The sequence below is a fragment of the Alosa alosa genome, chromosome 21 (genome assembly GCF_017589495.1).
Source record: "Alosa alosa isolate M-15738 ecotype Scorff River chromosome 21, AALO_Geno_1.1, whole genome shotgun sequence".
Taxonomy (NCBI): domain Eukaryota; kingdom Metazoa; phylum Chordata; class Actinopteri; order Clupeiformes; family Clupeidae; genus Alosa; species Alosa alosa.
The window spans coordinates 25,192,816-25,215,315 of NC_063209.1; the positions used below are offsets into that span (position 1 = coordinate 25,192,816).

Here is a 22,500-nt window from a genome sequence, read left to right on the forward strand (position 1 = left end):
GTTTGATACATTAAGCTCTTTCGTTTGAGTTAAATACCTTTGACGGGAAAATTCTGTCACCCCTGTCGAGTCAGAGTGCATTCGCAATGGCTGTAGCTGAACACTGTTATTTTTGTGTGAAAAGTGCCCACTATTTTTTTTTATCTTTGTAGAATACATTCAGTAGACTGATGGTGGGGCTTCAAAAAGCCTTGATCTCTTTCTCACACACACACATACACACACACACACACACACACACACACACACACACACACACACACACATATGTGTATATATATACACATACTCATCTTGGAGAGAGCTGTCTGCCTTCGGCCAGATTCAGCCAGTGTGGTCTTTTTGCTCTCTTTGACTTATACATAGAGATAGCTTCTCCTTGTTACAGCCAACCAGGCTGAAATGTCACAGCGAGCAGAGGACATTTCTACAGCTCTGCAGTCGCAGGGGTGACAAGACGCTGTTTCACCAAGCAACACTTCTCCAAGATAATTAATGTGTGCGGTTTTCCTCTAGTTGAGATGTCTTTGTCTCAGCTCCAGTAATCCAGAATGTCTACCGAAACACACACACACACACACACACACTCACACAGCATGGGGAGACAGCATAACGAGGCAGGCAAGAGATGTTTTGTGTGAGCCACATGTTCTGAAGTGCATGTTATGTCTCCTTCTGAGGCCGTAATAAGTTACTCATAAATAAAACATAGCGCCACCTTGGACAGGTAGCCTGGAGCCCTGCACTTATTAGTGTTGCCTCCGAGCTCGCTCTGCTGTCGGGTGTCCCTTCACACCACCAGCTCATCTTGATCCTAAAAGATTTGGATTCCTGGCTTGTAGCTTCACTTGAAGTCAAATGCCTCTTTAGTAAGCCGTGTTAAAGGGAAGCCACCTAATGATTTATCGCAGGGGGAAAAAGTATTTTATTATTATCATTTTATTTTTCTCTTTTCAATGAGATTCACTTTGGTAATCTCTCTTAAATAAGATTCACCATCAGACCCACGAGGATAGCTGTATTCTGGCTTACTTTGTGCGGCAACTCCATTGGCACGCAGCACAGGTAGGCCACTGAAGAATGCTCCAAAGCTCAGGTGGCTCTGACTGGAGTATGCTGCTCCGATTGTATCAGTGTAGGCCATCGTGCCTTGCTATGATGCACAGCCTCCAGGAGGGAGCACGGAGACTATGGCGCTGTTCTTGTCCTCCCCCCGCCTGTGTGGGGCTGCTGCCTTTTCTTTTCCTCACGCCTCTCCTTCGGCCTTTTGTGTGCAAGAAAAGTTGTCAGCATGTCAAGATTTATTTCTCCTCTCACTATCTCTTTCTCTCTCTCTCTCTCTCTCTCTCTCTCTCTCTCTCTCTCTCTCCCTCTCTCTCCCTTTCTCTTTCTTTCTTTCTACACATGATTGCCATCCTCCCTTTTCAAATGACAGCCTTGGCCAAGGCTGGGGTGGAAAAAAAGAAAAAGGAGAGGAAACCTTGTTTCTTTCAGCTGCATGTCTGCCTGCATGTTGTGTGTTGTTGAGCTGTGTGTGGCAAGGTGAAATATTCTATCATGCGCAATATCCTGATGGTTTTTAGTAGACAGTGGAAGAACATTGTTTTCTTATGGGTAAGACTATGTAGAAAATAAACACATCTTTTTAATATTAGACTAGTACGAAGAATAGTAGCAAACTATTATAGATTATAAACAATTGTAGATAAAGAAATGTTGTATTAGAGCCAAAATTTGATGAGATGCTGGTCTGTGTATAACAAAATAAAAAGGCCTAAGGTTTATTTCTGGAGTCAATTCTGCAGAATTCTTGATTTTTTGTTTTTATTATTTTCCTGGGGTTTAAGAAGATCAGTACCATATCATCCCGTTCAGAATCACTGCATTGTAATTCATGAGGAGTCATATGCATAACAAAAGCACTGTTTTGTTATTCACTGTGGACTTTATACCGTTCAGCAGCCACTGGCTTCTGTCTGACCACGTTTTTTCCCCTCTCTTTTTTTGTGTGTGTGTGTGGGGGGGGGGGGTGTTGGGGGCAGTTCTTTTCTTCACTACTGTGCTGGTGCAGTGACCATTTGACAGATAATGGGGTGCCTAATGCAGTTCCAACGGGCTATTTTGGAGGACGTTTTTTTTTTTTTTTCAGTCATTTCCCAAATTGAGAACTAATCCTCTTCACATGTAAATGATTAACAATGACATGCATATTTAATGATAATATAATTCATTAAGGGTAAAGAGCATGGTGTTGCAGTGGGGGGGGGCAACGCGGCCACATAGGCATTTTATTTAGGGGGTGGGGGGAATCCAAGCAGAAACGTAAGTTGCTGTAGAGCAGTGATGTGACTCAAACTTTGGAATGTGCCTTTCAGCTGGAGCAAGGACTATAGTTTGCTTTGTGATGGATGTATGGGTCTAAATCAGTTTTCCTTGTGAGCATTAGACACACTAATATGGGAACTGCTTATGAAATTATTACCCCCCACCCCTTCCATTTGTTTTAATTTGTTCTAAGTGGATTTCCATATTCTCTTAGACTGACCAGATGTTCAGCATTCGCCAAATTGCTTTAGCCCACAGAAAGTAAATGGAAACTGCTGTAAAATAGGCCTAAATTCCACGTAATCCTTCTGTCTCTAATAGGAAAAGATGTTTCATCCCAGCTGGGCATTTATCGAGTCTGCAAATATGAAACATTGTGGCCCACAGAGTGTAGTGTGGATGAAGAGAGGACTGCGCCGCCCAGGCTTACTGGTGGGCCTCTCCGACGCAGACACAAGAACTTGGCCGCTAGAACTGCCGTGTGTGTGTGTGTGTGTGTGTGTGTGTGTGTGTGTGTGGGCGTGTGTGTGTGTGTAGAGGGGCGGGGTCCTCACCAGGGGTCACGAGCGGCGGTCTCGGCAAGTGTCCGTGCCCACACGTTTGACAGCGGCCGCAGTCAAGTCCACTTACATTCCAACGGGCCCCGGGAGCATGCGCAGCTGCTTTGAGCCCGATGAGACTTGGCACGTGGGGACGAACTGGGACATGTAAACAAAAAAACAGAAGAGAAAAAAAAAACAGAAAACAGAATGTCCCTTGACCATGTTTAGAGAATCAATTTTTGGAAAATGTATTCTTAGTAAAGCTGAGTGTATAGAGGGAATAAGAAATCTTCATTTATCCACGAACAAGGCTACTCTATTTTATGACTGATTTTTATACTATATTTATATGACTGTCATTTGGGGATTTGATGCTTAAGAATCAAAGCAGTTTACAATGCCTTCAAACCAGTCCCCCCACCAGTTACATCCTTTGTGTCCTACAACTCTTTTCTCATTAGACACTATACTGTTATATCCCTAACTGTAGATCCACTCTAAACACAAATACTACAATAGACAAAAGTGGTTGATCATGTTAAATGAAATGCTGGGGAAATGAAGTGGCGGGTAAACATATTTCCAGGCTGTTTATTCCAAGAGATGATGGCGGGACACACAGCAATTCTCTCTAATTGCATTCCTGCCTCTCAGTGGGAACATTGAAGTCCTTCAGAAAGGGTTTATGCTATGTTGCGATATCAGTGTTATACATTTCATTTATCTATTTTTTTGTATGTGTGTGTGTGTGTGAGAGAGAGAGAGAGAGAGAGTCAAAGGCAGAGAAAGTTGTGAGTGAGAAAATTGTTGTTTTCCAACCTCATGATGAGTCACCTTCAAATGGACGTTCCCACACATGAAAGCACTATGAGTGATTACCCTGTAGGAGATGACACATATCTAGAATGGGACTAAAAGAGACGGTTTCATCTTTTGCTGTGAAAAAGTGGTTTCTGAGTGATTTTATAGATAGGCCTCGGGGCCTCTCAGAAGATTAGACCATTCATTTCAAGTCCTTAGTGTTTATTCGGGGTTTAGTCGGCTTCTTGTCTGATCAGTCTTTCAATGATCCTATATGAATGCCTCTGTGAACATATACTTTTCACACCACTTCCATTCATACCTATTCAAGCCCCTTGTATAGATTTTCTGACTCCTCTCCTAGAGTGGTCTAGACACGGTGAACACGAGGACACTTGCTAATTGGGTTTGCAAATCGTCAGCGTGCGCGATCGTGTTGACGGGCGTCTCGGCGAAGCGGTGTGACGCAGACGCCAGCAGATGTGCCAATCTTAATCATCCGGCGGGCTTAGGCTGCGGTGGATTGATGGTACCTGTTGACAGGGCCATGTCAGAGCCGCGCGCGACAGGTGACTTCCAAGCAAGCGGAGAAAGGACAGCGGGCACGGCAGAAAGGTCAGGGCCTCACAAGATGTTCGTCTGAGGAGCTGGCGGGCGAGGAAAGAGCCACAAAGCCTCCGGGGCTTAGAGATGTGCCGGAGAGGGAATAGGAACAAGAGGAGGGAGAGAGAGAGAGAGGGAGAGTGGGATGGAGGGAGAGAAAGAGAAATTCTCTGTCAAGGTTTTCAAGAGTAATTGTCATTGAACTGGCTGTGAAGTGTAAACCGTTGCTGGTGCTTCTTATGGGAAACTATCTATTCCATGCATATTTATCAATGATTTGTTTATTTTCATTATTATCCCTATTTCGATAGCTATGTATATTTACATATTTTTTCCCCCCATGCGTTCCATTACGCAGAGTAATTCTTCGATTAGCACAAATTTGATCTCTTCCGATGACTTTTCTGTGCTCCTTATTGGCGGCGCAAAGAAACGATCTTCTGCCACACGGCCGTATCAGCATTCCACTGTCATCGCTGCGGCCGCGTTATTTACACGGCCTGTCACGGGCCTGTGTCCTCTCCCGAATAACACCACATTATGTTCTAAATCCCCACCGGGACCACAGCCGGCCACAGCAAGCTCTCAGTGAGCATGAGCATGGACACTGTTTGGCTGCGGGTATTGTGAGTGTCTGTCATTGCCTTTGAAAGACAGCAACAAGGGCACTCGGCTTATCTGCTGTGCTGCATCGGTTCTAATAAATAAGCTCTCGTAAGATTGCACTCTATCAGAAGCCGAAGTATTATTTAGCCCAAAGGCAGTGGCAGGCCCTAGAATTTTGTCATTATGCTTCTGGAGACCAGTACGTGTCTAGACAACTGCAACTGACATCCAAAGCTTTAGATTAGTTAATTTTGTGAGAAACTGGTCTGGTGCCATATGTGGACCTTAGAATTGGTATTTCTTAAGTCATTTCCAGTGCTCGTTTGGATTCATGGAAAGAAAATCACTGAATCAAATGGCTTTGATTATTCCGTGATAATTATTTCATTACCAATTAATGTTACATTTGGGATTTTTTTTGTATGTCCTTGGAGTTCTTTCCTTTCCAGTGTGTATATATATATATCAAATAATCTTTTTTAAATAAAAAACTTTTATTCTTCTGGATTACTGTTTTCCATTCTGTGGAGAGAGCCTAATTAGGGTAGTAATAAGACCCTATAATCACTCTGCGCCAGTTTAACTTAATTTAGCCGTCTCTCTCCCTCGGGTCAGAGGCAGAGAGCGGGAGCTTCCCGCCTGTAAGGCCGCCCCTCCTTAGAAGGAAATGTGTCGCCGTCTTCCATTAGTTTCCACTCATGGGTGGTCCACATTTGAATGATTCCTCGTCAACCCTTTGAAATGCGACAAGCACTTGGCCATCCATCAAACATAATTAAGCTTACTGCTACTACACGCCGTCAGAATTGTGTCGTTGGAAACAGTTTTGCTCGCTGAGAAATGGGAGGGAAGAGGAAGAGAGGGAAAGAGAGAGAAAGGGAGAGAGAAAGGGAGAGAGAGAAAGGGAGAGAGAAAGGGAGAGAGAGAGAGAGAGAAAGGGAGAGAGAGAAAGGGAGAGAAAGGGAGAGAGAGAGGAGAGAGAAAGGGAGAGAGAGAAAAGGAGAGAGAAAGGGAGAGAGGGGGGAAATACAGCACACAGCCACGTGGCCAGAATAACTGCCACACACCTCCTCCTCAATGGGCAGAAATGGAACAAAGCCTCCCAGAGTAAGTGTGCCACTTCAGGAAAAAGGGAGGTGACTGTGTATGTGTGTGTGTGTGTGTGTGCACGTGTCTGTGTATGAATGAGTGTGTTTGTGTGTGTGTGTGTGGGTGTGAGTATGTGCGTGAGTGTGAGTGTGTGAGTGTGAGTGTGAGTGTGTGTGTGTGTGTGTGTGTGTGTGTGTGCTGGTGAGTGAGTGAGTGTGTGTGTGTGCGTGTGACTGTGCGTGTGTGTGTGTGTGTATGTGTGTGTGTGTGTGTGAGAGAGAGAGAGGGAGGGTGGGAGGAGAGGCAAAAGAAAACAGGGACAGCCACTGCTGCTTCTGTGTCTGGATGCTACACTGAGGGTCAGCTGCAGAGGTTAGGCCAGCAGACAGCCTGAAAAATGTCGCTGTTTCACGGTCCAGCAAAGAGAACCATTCAGTGGCTTTATTTCTCTAGAGCTCTATTCTATCCCACCTGTTTGTCTGGAATCTACAGACAATGTGGTCCCTTCAAATCGATAGAGGCATTTCTGTTTACAATACTGCGCATGGCGTCTAGCATAAGTGACCGCCTCGTAAGACAAGTCGGAATGTTCCGTAAATAACAGGTAGTATTCCTTTTTGGAATGATTTTTTTTTTATGTTTTAAAAAAAATCACATGTTTGGGGGATACATTTTTCACAAAGCCAGGCAAGATATTCTCTCTGCCTTATATCCTATTTTCTTTTTTTTTTTTTTGTTAGCCAGAGAAAAGGTTACTTCATTCTTTCTGGCCTTTGTGGTGCTGTAGTGAGTCTCTTCATGGCTGGATGGCTGGGTGTGGTTTCAGCACCAGCACATGTAGCATCTGCGTCAAATCCCCACGTCCCCTCTCTCTCCCGCCCTTCCCAGCCCCTCACATGAGTCCTTGCAGCAGCCTGCAGATGGAGGGGTTATTTTTGTGTTTGTTTGTTTGTTTGTTTACTTATTTATGCACCAAGCTATTCAAGGCATTGCCATGTTTTTTTTTTGTTTTTTTTGGGTTTGTTTTTGTTTTTTCCCCTACTCTGTTTTGTTTCTTCTGCTGTGACTGTATAGCCAGCATGACTAATCCATTGTCACTGTTAGCCAGTGTTGTGAAAGGGACAAGGGAGGCCTATAGGGGAGAGAGAGAGAGAGAGATTGAGAGAGAGAGAGAGGACCAGTGGCTCATACTGGGGGAGTTAGTGTTACACTCTCGATCCTCTGCGTCTGAGTCAGCCTGTTCAGAAATCTGTGCGATCTGCTCAAAAAAAACTCCCCCTGCTGCTCTGATGCCTCCTCCACCCCACTCCACTCCACTCCACTCCACCCTGCTGTCTTTTGTCCTCAGCCCCCTTCGTCCAGACCCCCTGGCGCCAGGCTGGGTTCTGAGAGTGCGGGTGCCGCTCGGATCCTCGCTGGTCCAGGGGGATGTGGCAGCGTCCCTAATGAAATTACCCCGGACATAAGTGGGTTTGCACATCAAGCCGCTGCGCTAAAACAGTCCAAAACGGCCACTGCAGAATCCATCCCATTCATTATGATCAGTACTGACCTCCACCCAGCCTCCACCCCCCCCCACCCATGATCCCATACACACATGCAGGCAGGCGTACACACACGCACGCACGCACGCACGCACACACACATACGTGCACACACACACACAATCACACACACAGACACGCCCCTGATCTTCGGCCAGGATCTGCTTGTCATCTCCTGCCCAGACTCTCAGAGTGGCTCGGTGGCGACGCCTGTGTGTGTGTGTGTGTGTGTGTGTGTGTGTGTGTGTGTGTGTGTGTGTGTGTGTGTGTGTTGGTGCGGCACGTCTGCGGGTCACGGCGGGTGCCCTCCTCCCCATCACGCCTGCCGGACAGACAGGAGCTCGTAACAGGTGTGAGCCTGTCCTCAGCGTGAGCTTTGACCTCTCTGTCACTAATGCACCTCCTCCGGCACACGCCAACACAGCACAGCCAGAGAGGAAAGAAGGAAGAGATGGATGGAGGCTAAAAAAGAATATGAGCGAGAAGCGCCTGTACTCCTACCTAAATAAAAGCAAGAGGAGAGAGAGAGAGAGAGAGTGATGGATGGGGCTAAAAAAGAATATGAGTGAGAGGTGCATGTACTCCTACCTAAATAAAAGCAAGAGGAGAGAGAGCGCTGTAGGGTTTTTCCCTCCACCTGGCTGCAGAACAAGCTCCCTGTTAGGCTTTGTTCACCACTAAGGCTGTAGGGTTAATTGCTCTGGTGACTTTCTGGGAGCTAACAGATTGGCTGAAATATGTTCAGAACAGTTCAGAGAAAGGGTGTAAAAAAGCAGGCCTTATGATTCTTCTTTAATTTATTTATTTATTTTTATTTTTTACTTTTTTTGGTGTCCCTGACATATTGCTCATAAAAATGGTTGAGTCTGTTATGAAAAATTGTGACACCAGTCTCAGCCTCCTGCCGACTTCACTCGGGCCTCATTTCAGATAGTGGGCCAGGAGACTGCATGTTCTTATTAGCTCTCATTACCGGACTGAATGGGGTGCACGCCACGCCACAGTGCTGGGAGTTGAAGGAGGAACGCCATTGTAACGCAGCACATCTCCGCCATGCACGACTGGATTTCTGGTGGTTTGATTTGCTCCTGTAATCTGGTTAAATGGCGAGGCATCGCATGTAGGTCATGAAAAATGATACGCTCTGCCTCTGTACAACTGCTGCAGAAATAGATAATGACAAAAGGTTATGCGGTAATGAAGAGGATATGCGAGCGCTGTACATTTTGCCCTGGCTCTCGCGTGCATACATTTAACACTATCAATGCATATTTTATATAACCTTATTAGTGCTTTTCAATGGCTCCCCCCAAAAGATTCACACTGAACAGTGTGGCAACCATAAGGTCATTTCACATGGAGAAATGTGTTGCACTTTTTTCCTTTTTTCCCTTTGATAGATGAAAGAGACAGAGGCTTTTTCCAAACTGTGGCATAAGTGATTCAGTCCATCAGTACAGACGGAGGCCCTAGGAATTTGAGTTCTCAATCGACCCTTTCTCTCGTTCTCCTCTCATCCATGCTTTCAGACATTTAGAAGAGGAGATGACTGATAGCAAATTGAAATTACGAACAGACCGTGTTGACACTGCTGTATAATTATCAGAATGGCACTCCCTGACTGTTTTAAAGAATGGCACAGGGTGGAAATACAGATGGCTAGAATCTTCCCTCTATTTCTCTGCTGCGGCAAATTCGGGGCAAAATTAATACAGTTACTTCACTTGTCTTCATGACTTGAGACTTAATTTCGTGTCAGATCAATCAGATAGTTGGCCAGAGAGAGCACAGGCCTTTATTTATAGATCAGTTCTTCTCACTCGTGCCATCAGCAGGGAGATAAACACGCTAATGGAGGGGTGAGGCTTGCAGGGGGGGCGGTTGAAAGATGGCAGCGCCATGTTTTCAGCAGCAGATCGGACAGGCTTTGGTTGGAAGATGGTCGCACACAGCTCTGTGCCCAGACTGGTTCTTAGCAGTCACGACACATGGGTCACGGAACCACGGCACATGGGGGGACCCCTGCCCAGGCCCGGCTGTCAAGCGCCTCGACCATGGCGCTCCACCGGCAGCTCGCCCGAGGTTTCTCTGGCATGCCTCGGCACACTAGGTGCCCCGGTCCATAATCCCGTTGATCTGGGTTTCGGCTGACGGAAAGCTGGGGATTATATCAGTACACTGTGTCTGGGTGCTAAAGAATCTGATCAGAAGGAAGGAGTAAAGAGATGTATCACGTTTTATAATTATCAAATATGTCAGCCAGTTTGTGGGATGAGCTGCAACTCTCTCTCTCACACACACACACACACACACACACACACACACACACACACACATACACACACACACTCTCTCTTTCTCTCTTCCCCATCAATAACACACTCCTCTTGAAAATGTCAATGGCACTCAGCGCCTTTTCTCCACCTGCACCTCCTTGTGCCCTCCTCCCTTTTCCCCGCCTGTGGATCTTCACGTTTTTTTTGTTTGTTTTTTTTCGTGTTGTCTCTTACATTTTTTCTTCCCAGTTCATGTTCCTGCTGGGCCCCAAATGATGAGGTCCACCTCCACCCACCCGCCTGCTTGCCTAGCCTTCCTCCCTTGTCAATAGCAGGTACCTTGTCGGGTAGCGTTAGCTAATCTAATGTGTGAAATTCACACAGCTCCAGCTGAGGCCTGGGCCTGCTACCCTCTAATTAAAAACTGTGAGAGTGCACCCATAATATATGGAGAGACAGGGTTTGGGGCTAGAGCTAGTGCAAGGCTCCAGGGTGCATTGTTAAATGTTATTAAACATTAGAAGGCACCCACTGTCTGGATCCAGGGAGTGGGGAAGCACAGAGTAATGTTCCAGAAGAGCAGATGACCTTGCGTAGGGCTGTGGAGGGTCTTTTTTGTCCTCCACCAGTCCACTGCACCATTGGTGCCACAAGTTCAGAGAAGGTGAAAGAGAAGAAGCTTTATTTATAAATATTTTTATTTTTATGTTTATGTGTGATAGCATTATGGTATAGGGAATTACATGGACTCCTCACCGAAGAAAAGGTGTTCTATTGCAATTTCTCATGTCTTTACCCCTTAACCTACTCAGGAAGTGCCATCCTGTGAATGGAGTCTTGTTTCTTAAAGCAGAAGCAGAAAGCTTAGCTTTAAGGCTTAGCTCTAATTCCCAGGCACTAAATGTATGATTTGTGCTAATTGAGAAGAGAGAGAGAAATATATGCACTGATTTTGTCAGCTCAAAATAAGACATTTTTACAGGCAGAGTTATCTTTTAAAAATGAAAGCCCATATCTTCTGTAGTAGTGTGCCTTTTGGATTACAGCAAAATGATTCTCAAGTAGTTACGTGTCTGACACTTTCTTTATTTGATCCCTCTGAACAACCTCAGTCCTTTTTAAACTTTTAACTACCCCTTTCTCTCTTTTTTTAATGGCCGTCTTTCTAGCACAGGTTGCGACGGCTCAAGAGTACATCACACTCTCTGGCAGTTTTATCAAACAGCCATTTGCTGTGAGCAGAGGTCTCAGAGGCTCTCAGTGTAGGCGATGCCCAATAGGACACTGTTAATGGAGTGGTTTTGGGTCGCCCAGGAGCATGTTTCCCATTTTAGTCATTTTGCTTCTTTGTGTCTGCGATCCTCCACAACCCCACCCTACACCCCCCCACCCTCCCGCCCGCCTGCCCCCCGCCCAGAAACCCAGTCTACCTGGCTTCCCAAGTCTTTGGTCGTTATGGATGATGAATTGTGCTACAGTTAAGCAAGAAGTAGGACAAATTGATCAAAGTGTCAGGTGCCCCCTGTGATGTCCAGACCTCCTAGAAGACGACGGAAGAAGAAGGAACTGAGGAAGGAGCTGTCGAGAAAAGCAGAAAGAAGTTTGCTGGCTCCGTGCGGCTCTTGATAAATGTTTACGTGCCTGAAACACCTCCCATACCGTCATCTTTGCAAGATGTCCGGTTTGCAGTGGACACGTTGTGGACATTAGAAGAGAAACATACGTAGATGGAAAGAAGTGCAGTAACGAGCTGCAAGAGGTCTCCTTTCCGAGAGTTACTCGCATGTTTTAGGCTTGTTTGGACAGGCCGGGGTGGCTTGGGAGGCGTGCGAATGCCCGTCCCAATTTAAGTCCAGCCTATCAGCAGAAGATGCTGAAGAGCAATTTGAGATAAGTACTCGCTGCTCGCTCTACTCTGGCTGTGGTTTGTGTGCGCGTACGGACGGCTAGTTTAATTAGCTCGATTTTAATCGGAGCTGCTTTTAAGTGAGTGTGTGAGAACAGATACTGTGATGCCGAAACTAGCCCTGGGGACAAGCCTGCGGGAAACTAGCAAAGTGCACAATTGAGTCCGGAGAGGGAAATTACAACGAGCACAGATGAAACATTTCTCTTTCGTCTGCTATTTGCATATTCTCTTCTTCTTTTGTAGTTTTGCTTGGCCTGTTTTTCCAGTCATGAAGGGGAGCCTCCTCCCTTGGTGAGAGAGGGGAAATGGCTGTAGTGAGGAGGAGAGTAGGAGTGTGTGTAGGTGTGTGTGTGTGGGGAAGGGGGGGTGCAGTGGTTTAGTGTTTACTGCGTTATGCAGGAGTGTGGCATTTCCTCAAATTAATTATGTAGCGGTGTCAAGGTGTTTTTTTCCCTCTTCTTTATAAATTCAATTTGCTGACTGTCGTCTGCTTTGAATGTGTGTGGAGGGAAAAAATAAAAACAAAAGATTGATTACCACGCCTGAAAGTGCTGCCTAAAGCAACCATCATCTCCACTGCAAATAAACTCTCTCTCACTCTCTCTCTCCAGTCTCTCTCTGTCTCTCTCCTGCTGTCTCTCTCTCTAATATCTCTCTCCCTCAGTCTCTCTCTCTCTCTCTCTCTCTCTCTCTCTCTCTCTCTCTCTCTCTCTCCACCAAACTAGAGACAGTGCTCCTGCTGCCTGTGCTGCTGAGCATTCCCCAAGAGCAGCTCACTCATGTATACAAACGATTGATGGCATGCTCCTGCACTCAACAATAAGTCACCTTAATGATCCCAGTTTAAAATAATGTCTGTTCTGGACCACGATGATGAAGAGGGCATCCAGTGAGTCATTAGTATAGGGTAAAGATAGATGACCCAGATAAAAAGACCCCAAACACACACTTTTTTTCACCATCTCTTCCTCAGTGGCTTCCGTTTTCAGGGAGGTTGGGGGTTCTTTTGTTGAGAGATTATCGGTGTGCTACTTGTCTTCAAAAGCCATGCATTGTAGCGGGAGAGTGAAGGAATTAAATTAAAAAGGCTGTCGATGGCGCACCGTGGGCAGGCTTGTCGAGGCATCAACAAAGAGATTCAATGGCTCGATTCAGTGCTTGCCGACTGTGGTTTTTACAACGAGATATTTGACTTTTCAGCAATGATGGCGAGGGCACATTTGTTGCCTTCACACACACACGCACACAAACACACACATGCATAAAAACTCTCCATGCCCCCCAACTGTTTGACGTGATCCATACCATTTCCATGGCTTCTATGACTTCCAACTGTCTCTTTCTGCTGGCTCTGTCGCAGCCCATTTCACCACAGAGACACTTAACCATTTTGCAGGCCCCCCCGAAACGTTATCACGCCAGATCCCACGGCCATCGACAGAACGATGATAGAAAGCTGGCATATTGACCGGCTCCGTGCTAAATCTCGGGTAAAGAGCACTCAGCTCCCCTGTGCAAAGCCTCAGAAAGAATCTCTGTCAATGGTCATCACTGAAAGCTTTCATCCTCATCCTGCTCTCCTCCCCAAACCCCCGATGCGTTTGGAGCCAGACCCTGGCTACCTTTCATCGACGCTTTCCCATGCTGTTACACCACATTTGCCCTCGCTCATCAGCACTCCAGCCTTCTATTAGAGCATCCGCGTGCACCCGAGGTGTTCTATTTAAGTGATTAAAAACCCAGCCATAGGACTCCGGTCATGCTGTCTAATGGCCTTGATATTCCAGTTCAAGTGTGTTATCCTGGCTCATATAAAGGCCTCAAGACACAGTCGGCTGCTTTAAATATGGGTAACTGTGTAGTAACATCTCTCTCTTTCTGTCCCTCCTTCCCTCCTCTTTCACCCTTTCCGCTGTAGAAGGAGATGAGACAGGCGTGATGGACAGTCTAATGGAAGCCTTGCAGACCGGAGCGGCGTTCCGCGACCGGAGGAAACGGACCCCACGAAATGGTAAGGTTCCAATATCATCTGAGCATGCCTGAGTTCATGTATTTCATTTGATCCTATATACCACTTACACACTCTTATTTGCACACATATGCTCATATAGACACACACACACACACACACACACACACACACACACACACACACACACACACACACACACACACACACACAGACAGACACACACACAGACACATGTACGTTGCATACACACACTCACACCTGCATATCAATGGCTATATACAAAAGCATCTCCATACACTCTCATTTTCACACATATGCACATACAGCCATACACATACAGACATACAAACACATGCAGATACACACTCGCACCCTCATATCAATGGATATATACACAAGCATCTTTTCCCTGCTCATTTTAACAGGCATCCGAAATGCTTCTTTTTTTTACTGCTTAAATTTCATTACAGCACTTTTTTACTGCGCTCTCCGAGAGGAGCGATTCCCCGGCTCGCGCCACATTATCCCGGGCACCCTGGCGCAGGCTTTAGTTTATTGCCAGGCTGCTGCCCGCCATCGCGGAACTCTTCATTATGTTTTACAATATGTTGGGGACGCAGTTCACGAGGGATTCATCGCCACATTGCCATTCATAAGCCGCTGATTACAATAGCAATGGGATGTAGGCATTGGCTCCGCTGAGGGATGGTTTAACATAATCTTAATGTTAACATATTCCGTCCTGCCATGATGAATTGTCTTCACCCAGGGGACGCGCTGACAGGCCACCTGGTAGAGGTGCCAGGCAGAATTGGAAATGCGTGGGAGACTTGGGAGCCCTGGCATCTATAGCTCCCCACCATCATCTCCCTCAGTGGCCCCAATGTGTCAGTCCCCGACAACAAATTCCTTGTTCTTTGTGCCGGCATCCTGCATGGGAGGTTGTTTTTTTTAAATTAGTTTAGAATACAGCAACATTCATACTTTGGCATATTTTTTTCAGAGCTATTTTTTTTTAAACACCGGTAAATAATTCGGTCTTATCTTTCAGTGACAGTTTTAAGTTCACTCACCCTCTGTGGCCTATTCTCCAACTAATTATATGTGCCATAGCCAAATGACGAGGTAGGGAAATCGGTGTCCCATATGTGGGCAGTGCTGCCAGTATCAGGTAAGTGCCAGGCAGCTGCTTTTCTCACACACACACACACACACCAGCCCTTTCTCATTGTGTCGGCTTCTGTCCTCGCCTCCGCCAAACAAGTGTCGCCCCCTCCCTGATCTCCTCCGTTGGCATCCTCGGTGGAGGAGGAAGAGGGGCGATCAGACCGTGGCACGTTTCTCGCTCTTCAGCCTACGACTCCCATGCCACCGTCTGGAGAGGCCCCAGGTACAGTCAGCCATGACAAGAGGCTGGCAGGCATCGCCAGGGTGCCATGCGGTGCCCACTCCACCCACCCACACACACACACACAGATACACACACTTCCCCCTGCTCTGCCTCCCTGTCATTTGGGGGTATTATTTATTTGTTTGTTTTTTCTTGTTTATTTTTTGGCTTATTTCTTTTCTTTTGTCAAGCCCTCTTATTGTGTTTTTGTCTCTGCTGCTTCTATTATGGCTTCTTTCTCTTCTGCACTTATTTTCTTTTATCTTTCTGGCCCTCTCCCCATGTCTCTCTCGCTCTCTCTCTCTCTCTCTCTCTCTCTCTCTCTCTCTCTCTCTCTCTCTCTATCTCCCCTTCTCTGTGCTCTATTGGGGTTGCATCCGTCTCTGCAGTGTGTGGTTTTCGCTGATATCCAATGCCAACAGTGAGCATTTCAGAGTGGGTAATTGGTAACAAGTACCCGAAATGCTTCATGTTTGACGTCTCTCCCTCTCTCTCTCTTTCTCTGCCCCCCCTCTCTCTCTTTCCTTTTTTTTCGTTCTCACTTTCTCCCTTTCTCGTTCACACTCTTTCTCTGTCCACCCCGTCAACGTTTGCAGGTGATCAAAGCCCCTCCAGTCCAGCCTGTCGGTGGCCGGGTGCTAACCATGGTAACGGAATAAAGCCGTGTTTGTAGTTCTCTCCCCCACCCACTCCGCTGGCGGCTGTAACTCTTTGCTTATTCCCTCGACTGACCCTGCGCTGGACTGCACATCAATGGACCGCTGCTCTGAGCTCCAGAAAGCAAAGCGCTGCTGCTCAGTCTCTGCTGTGGCTCCGCAATGATGATGATGGCCTTAGTCTTGTCTTTTCATCTCTCTCTCTCTCTCTCTCTCTCTCTCTCTCTCTATATATATATATATGTCTCTGTCTCTGTGTTTGTTCTACCACAACACAGTTCTTTGACACTGACAGCCTGTTTTAGGCCAGTGGTAAAAAGAATCACTTCTATATATACATGCAGTATACGCCATCCATAAATGGCATCCACATTAGAGCATGTGTGTATTGCCAAATGCTCTCTTTTCGTTAGCTGTCATCTGGTTACATATTAAATCATCTAAATTTTAGTGATATGTAAACACTGAGAGCCTGCTTCATTGTTTGTCCCTTAGTAAGCCTAATTACCTTAATTAGTGAATGTTCAGCACAGCTTACCACCAGGCCCATCTGAAAACAGCAGAGACGGCAGCAGTGGCATTTGCCATCCAGCTCAGTGTGGTTTCTGCGATGCTGGTCAGCTGTCTAACCACTTCTTCATCCTCTCTCTCTCTCTCTCTCTCTCCCTCCCTCTCCCTCGCCCCCCTCCACACACACTCCCCCCCCCACCACCACCACCACCACCACCTCCGCCACCGCAACCCTGTAGACCTGCAGCACTAGAGCATGGCATCCCATCCGCAGGTTCCTCCCCGCCAGCAAGCCCCCGCGTCCGCAGGAGGATTGGCCCACATTCGCCCATGGCTCCTGCGGTCTCTTAAGCCGCCTCTGCTGCTTGGCATTCCTCGCATAAATGTCACCCATTGCACAGAGCACCCAAAAATACTCCCTTCTAATGGATTCCAGCCTTTTTTGTGCCCTGCCCTACTTTAGTAATGACTGTGACGGAACGTTATTGCAGAGTGTGTGTGTCTGTGTGTCTGTGTGTCTGTGTGTCTGTGTGTCTGTGTGTCTGTGTGTGTGTGTGTGTGTGTGTGTGTGTGTGTGTGTGTGTGTGTGTGTGTGTGTGTGTGTGTGTGTTCGCTTGCGTGCACGCTTGTGTGTATATACACTTGTGTGTCAGAGCGTTTTTCTTTACAACATCAGCAGAGGCCTGCACTTGCTTATTCAATATGTATGTGTTTGGCATTAAATTCCTCTCGCCTGTAGCGCCATTTGGACACAGTAACTCAGCAGTCCTTTCCTACTCAATCTCCCCTTCCCTGTTCCCCTGCATAGTGTGCATGGCACTGAGCGCCTTTAAGTGCTTGCTAGTTGTAGAACACGTGTGCCTATGTCTTTGGATTGCAAAAAAATAATGTAATTTTAAATGTATGTACACAGGTAAGTAAAAATGTCAGTGTAAGTGTATCTGTGCGTGTATGTGTTTTTGTGTGGGTACCAATATGTGTGTGTGTGTGTGTTCAATATGTACCTTGTCTGTTGTTATTTAGTTTTTTTGATGAAGTACCTGAGCGATTTCCTATCTGAGTGAGAAACACGAGCGCAAACTCAGGAGGGGCAGAGTGGGAGAGAACAAAATCCCTCAGATCTGCCGTTTCCATGGATGCGACGGCTCAAGCGCGATCCTTAACCAGCGCGCCATTCTTCAGCAGGGGCGGATCCGTCATTTGTCTCAGTTGGCGAACAGTCAGACCTCGGGGCACTGGGTGCGGGAGGGAGAAAATCAAAACTTCAGCCACTGAAAAGAAACAATTAAGTTGGCTGGCACGGGCTGATTCGATGAAAGGCGCTGGAGAATTGCTGATAAGCTGTCTCTTTGAGGGGCCTTTTTCTCTCTTATGAGGTAGAAAATTGCAGACATTGGGGCAGTGACTTAGTTCCCGTGAGGCTGCTGGTGAATTTTCTGTCAGGATGACGCGTGTGATATCGGGAGAGTACTTTTTTTTCGGGCTTTTCCCTGTCTTCATAGTTTTTAATACTAAATGTGATTCATTTCAGCTGGCCATTGCGCAAGACATGCATTACAATACCCAATGCAGTGTCCCTTCAGATCCCTGTGATGCAAGGCATTTCATTTTTACACACATATTTTAGTCGATAAAATAGTGACTAACACCGTAATTTAAGCTCTTATTTTTTTTCAAGCATGGGCTAAAGATGTAGAGATAAAAATCCTTTCTCATGTAGTAGACAATAACTCGCGTAGATGACTTTTTCATGTGGTTTCTTTACTGCTAGTGTTTCTGGTAGTTTGACAGGTGGATGGACTGCTCAAAGAGAGATCTTTAGTTTTTCTGCCCGAAGAAAGAGGTGGCTTCTCAGGCATCCTTGGCATGGATTTTTTTTGTCCAGCTCTTCGATGAAAGCTACCAGGGAGTCGGTAGCTCTTTCATACGGGCCGTCCCGATAGGCCCATCAATCAGGTTTGAAAAGGGGGCTGCGATGCCGACTTGATTTATTTACCTAATCCCTGGCCTTGCCCGCCGTCCTCTGGCGCTCACCTTCACCATAGCGTCCATCAAAAGTTTCCTTCCTTCTCTGAAGGGCATCTCTGACATTGACCGGAGCAGGATCTTCGTTTTGTCTCCTCCTCACCCCCACACACACACACACACACCTCTTCCTCCTGCTCCTCCATTACACCAAACAGAGATGCCATGATATAACGCTTGTCAGGGTTATGGGATTTGAGCCCAACTGTCTAATCTTCCTCGAGCCTGGCCGTTAATTCACCCAGGCAAGCGAATGAGAGAGCGAACGAGAGGGGGCCTGTATGTTTAATGAAGATTAAATTACCTATTTTGGGTCATGAAATTTTAAAGGAATACGAGGATGAATCTGTTGAGTAATGATAGAGAGAGAGAGGGGCGATAGAAAGAGAGTCGATGCGGGGGAAAGGTAGAAAGATTCCGTCTTTTTTCCACTCTTCTCAAATCATTCTGTCCGCATTGGTAATGATCTCTATAATTCCACCCTCACCTCTGCCTTGTCCTCCTGGCTTCCGGTGATGAACAAGCCTATTTATCTCCACGCCACCCCGAGCCCTCGCTCTTGTGATAATACCGTTCACTGGGACCTGTTGTATTAATGCTTTTTAAATGAATCGGTGTTATCTTAACACATACTGGTGATTGTGATCGGAATTCCCCGAGCAATTAATTTTTTATCGTAAAAGCATCGTGCTCTTATCCTGTCTCTGTAGTTGTCTTGCTTCATATATCTCTCTCTCATTCTCTCTCTCTCTCTCTCTCTCTCTCTCTCTCTGTTACACACACACACACACACACACACACACACACACATGCAAACAGGCATGCACACACTGTCTGTCTATCTCTCTTTCTCATTCTGTTCCTTCCTCAAACGACCCACCCACCCACTTACACACACACACACACCAGCAACTCACACTTTGACACACACACACACACACACACACACACACACACAGTCTCCTCCAGACACACAAGCACACATGCCAGATAGGGGGTGTTGCTGTATAGCAGTTTTCACTTGACAGCTCAAGCCCCAGCCTCCCCAAACCTCAAGCACTCCACTTCAGGGTGTTGATAGATGTTATTCATTCAGGTCGCCCCAGGGGCACCGCTAGAGGAAGTGGAGCCGATGTGATTTGCTCTGGGATGGTGGAGAGACCCAGAGGGTAGTGCAGCCCTGGCAATGGCTTGGATGGCTTAGTAGATCCCAGATATCAATAGAGGGGAAAAAAAGCGTGCCGGCGTTCTATAGAGGTGGCTGCTTGAAGCCTATCACCTGCTCGTGCCAGATAAGGATATATTTTTCAAACTGCGTGAGGGGAGAGGGGCAGGCGGAAGGAGACTGAGGGATCACAAAGTTTGATATGGGCCAGGATGGACCGGGCGTCCGTTTCTGTTGTGTCCCCTTGTCACAGACCCCAAGGACCCCGGTCTGGAAGTGGTCATTTATCAGTCCACTGGAAAATAATCAGCATGGAGATCCAGGGGAGAGTTTTATGTACCGTTTGAGGGCCCTCTACAGCTATCTGATCTGCCATTTTTTATATATCTAGCCATATAGCCGGAGGGCTTGTTAAACAGGCCGAGTGTGACATGGATCCATTTTTAACAAATAAATCAAATCTCAATAAAAAAAAAAGAAAATGTGCTTCCTCTCACTCTCTCTACCTTTCTACCTCTAACTCTTTTTTGTCATCCCTCAGACTCTTCCAGCTCAGTGCTCCCTCTCTCTCTCTCTCTCTCTCTCTCTCTCTCTCTCTCTCTCTCTCTCTCTCTCTCTCTCTCTCTGTCTCTTTCTGCCTCTTTCTGCCTGCTCCTCACAGTCTGCCGTGTCACGCTGCTTGCCAATGCGCTCATCCGGCCCAGTGCCATTTGATTTCCAGCAAGGGCCTTTCGACCTCTAAAGTTTAGCAAAAGGAGACAAACTGGCGCTTGTTACCCACACACTGAGAGTCTCACAATCCTCACCTCAGCGGCAGGGCGCCCTCCCACAGACACACACACATCTTCCGCACACACACCTCCCGCCACACACCCCCAGCGTGTGTGTGCACAGAATGCCTGTGCCGGCTCCTAGTGGCGAGGAAAGCATTCAGGAGGAAGTCAATTGCGCTGCGACTGCAGGAGACACGAAACTTGGGCAGGCTTTATCCTGCACCTTATCTCACTGCGTCGTGACTCGCTCTCTGATAGATGTGAGGCCGGCATGGACTGCTCCGCTAGAGAGCCAACGATCCCAGCCTCCACACCCCTTATGCACCAGCATCCACACCCTTTATGCACCAGCATCCAGACCCTTTATGCACCAGCATCCACACCCTTTATGCTCCAGCATCCACACCCCTTATGCACCAGCATCCACACCCATTATGCTCCAGCATCCACACCCCTTATGCACCAGCATCCACACCCTTTATGCACCAGCATCCACACCCTTTATGCACCAGCATCCAGACCCTTTATGCTCCAGTCCCCTTTTTGTCAGTTTTCCTCTTAACTCCTCTAGTTGTGTTGTGTTATGTTGTTATTCCCAGTTTAAAGAAAAGCAAAAGCTCATTGTTGATGTGACATAATTGTGTTTCTTCCATCATCCTCCTCTTCCTCCTCCTCTTCAGTCTCACAAGTGCCACTGTGCAGTCAGCGTGGGAGGTGATGAGAAAGGTCACCTTTAGTGCTGATTGTTAATAATGACTGTTAAAACATCTCTCGGGAACAAATATGTCTCTGAAAGCCATTATTGAGTTTTCCTTTTCTTCAAACTCCTTTTTTTTTCGACCATTTACCACATAAAATTGATTTCCTTCCTTCCTAATAGAGCTATATCTCTCTTGGCTAAAAGCAAAGAGTGTCTTTAAAGAAACACACACACACACACACACACACACACACACACACACACACAGATTGAGGAACAGTATGTATAAACCCCATCCACACGCTGAAAAATCAGGCTCATAATATTCCAACGGAATATCCTTGGCTATCATACTCAGCTTGGAGATGGAAAGTTCCTCCGAGTGAATTAAAGCTTATGCGCTTGCCTATTAGAGGAGAGTAGGGGCCCAATAATGACAGTGAACAGAATAAATAAAGCATTATGGCATCGGGGGGAGTCTGGCACGCTCGCTCCCTTCTCTCTCAATGAAAGGTGATGGAGGGCTCTTAATGCTGTTTTCGCCCAGCCATTTCTCCGGCCATTGTTTAAACCAATGCGAGGTGTCTATTACCACAGACAAATAATACTGCGGGCAGCGTTTGCGTTGGAGCATCAGGCCCTATCAGAGATCTGTCAGGCACCACCATTCAGATGAATATTTTACTTTTCCATTTGGAAAGGGTGGGTGCACAGAGCGGGCAGCCAGGGAAGAGGGTCTGCACAGGGCTACTGCAGGAGTAGGACATGTTGGCTTGGGAGAGATTCTTTCCATTTGGTGAAAACAAATATTATTATTATTGTTGTTGTTGTTGTCATTGAAGGGGAGCATATGTTTCTGTCACAAAATCAGCCATGGCATTGAGCACTCCCTATTCATTGTATTGATTTATAGAATAAGCGCGGCATAGCCTTATTTTCAGTTGGGTTAGCCTGGTTTATCTGTTGCATTAGTATACTGGTAGCATTTAACTAGCACTTCAGCAGGAGAAGTGCATCATAAAAAGCATTTTAGACTGAAGGACCTTACTCCCGGTGTCCCTCACAGGATCTTTACTACAGCATATATGTTGCTTGTAGCCTGGTTTATCTGTTGCATTAGTATATACTGGACATTATTCATTGCAGGACCGGAGCACACAATTTTTTAAGTGATTTTTATTAGCCTAGTGCAAACCGACGTGTGTGTATCGTCAGTTTGCACTAGACTAATAAAAATCACGTTAAGCATTGTGTGCTCCGGTCCGGCTCCTTGGCTCCTGTTAGATCTTTTTTGTCTTCTGCTTCCTGTTCCGTGAGCACCAACCAAACTGAAGCGCAAGTGACCCCCTTCTATTACTCATTGCACGTTCCTTTTAAACAGACTCAGGTGGTGTTTTCATGCACGGCACAAATCCAACAGGACTGTATATCTAATGCAGTCTCAACTGTAGTGCACTTGAGAAAGAAAGAAAGAAAAAAATAACTAAATATTGTTGAACCTGTTTGAACCGCACCTAGCAGGTTGCATAACGTTGCTGCGCTGCTATCTACATGCATTAGTTGTCTCTGAGCCTGGCGGGGGGCTCAGGGGAGCCTGTCACCTGGTTTGAGTTT

The 22,500-nt window shown here is 46.6% G+C and overlaps 1 protein-coding gene across 1 annotated transcript in view; it reads left to right on the top strand.

The window, feature by feature from the left end:
• The window catches only part of diaph2 (diaphanous-related formin 2), a 417,030-nt gene that overhangs the window by 358,020 nt on the left and 36,510 nt on the right, over nucleotides 1-22,500 (top strand). The window contains exons 28-29 of the mRNA XM_048230740.1: nucleotides 13,614-13,706; nucleotides 15,654-15,704. Of these exons, the coding sequence (XP_048086697.1) occupies nucleotides 13,614-13,706; nucleotides 15,654-15,704 (144 nt within the window). The remainder of the gene's footprint in view (nucleotides 1-13,613; nucleotides 13,707-15,653; nucleotides 15,705-22,500) is intronic.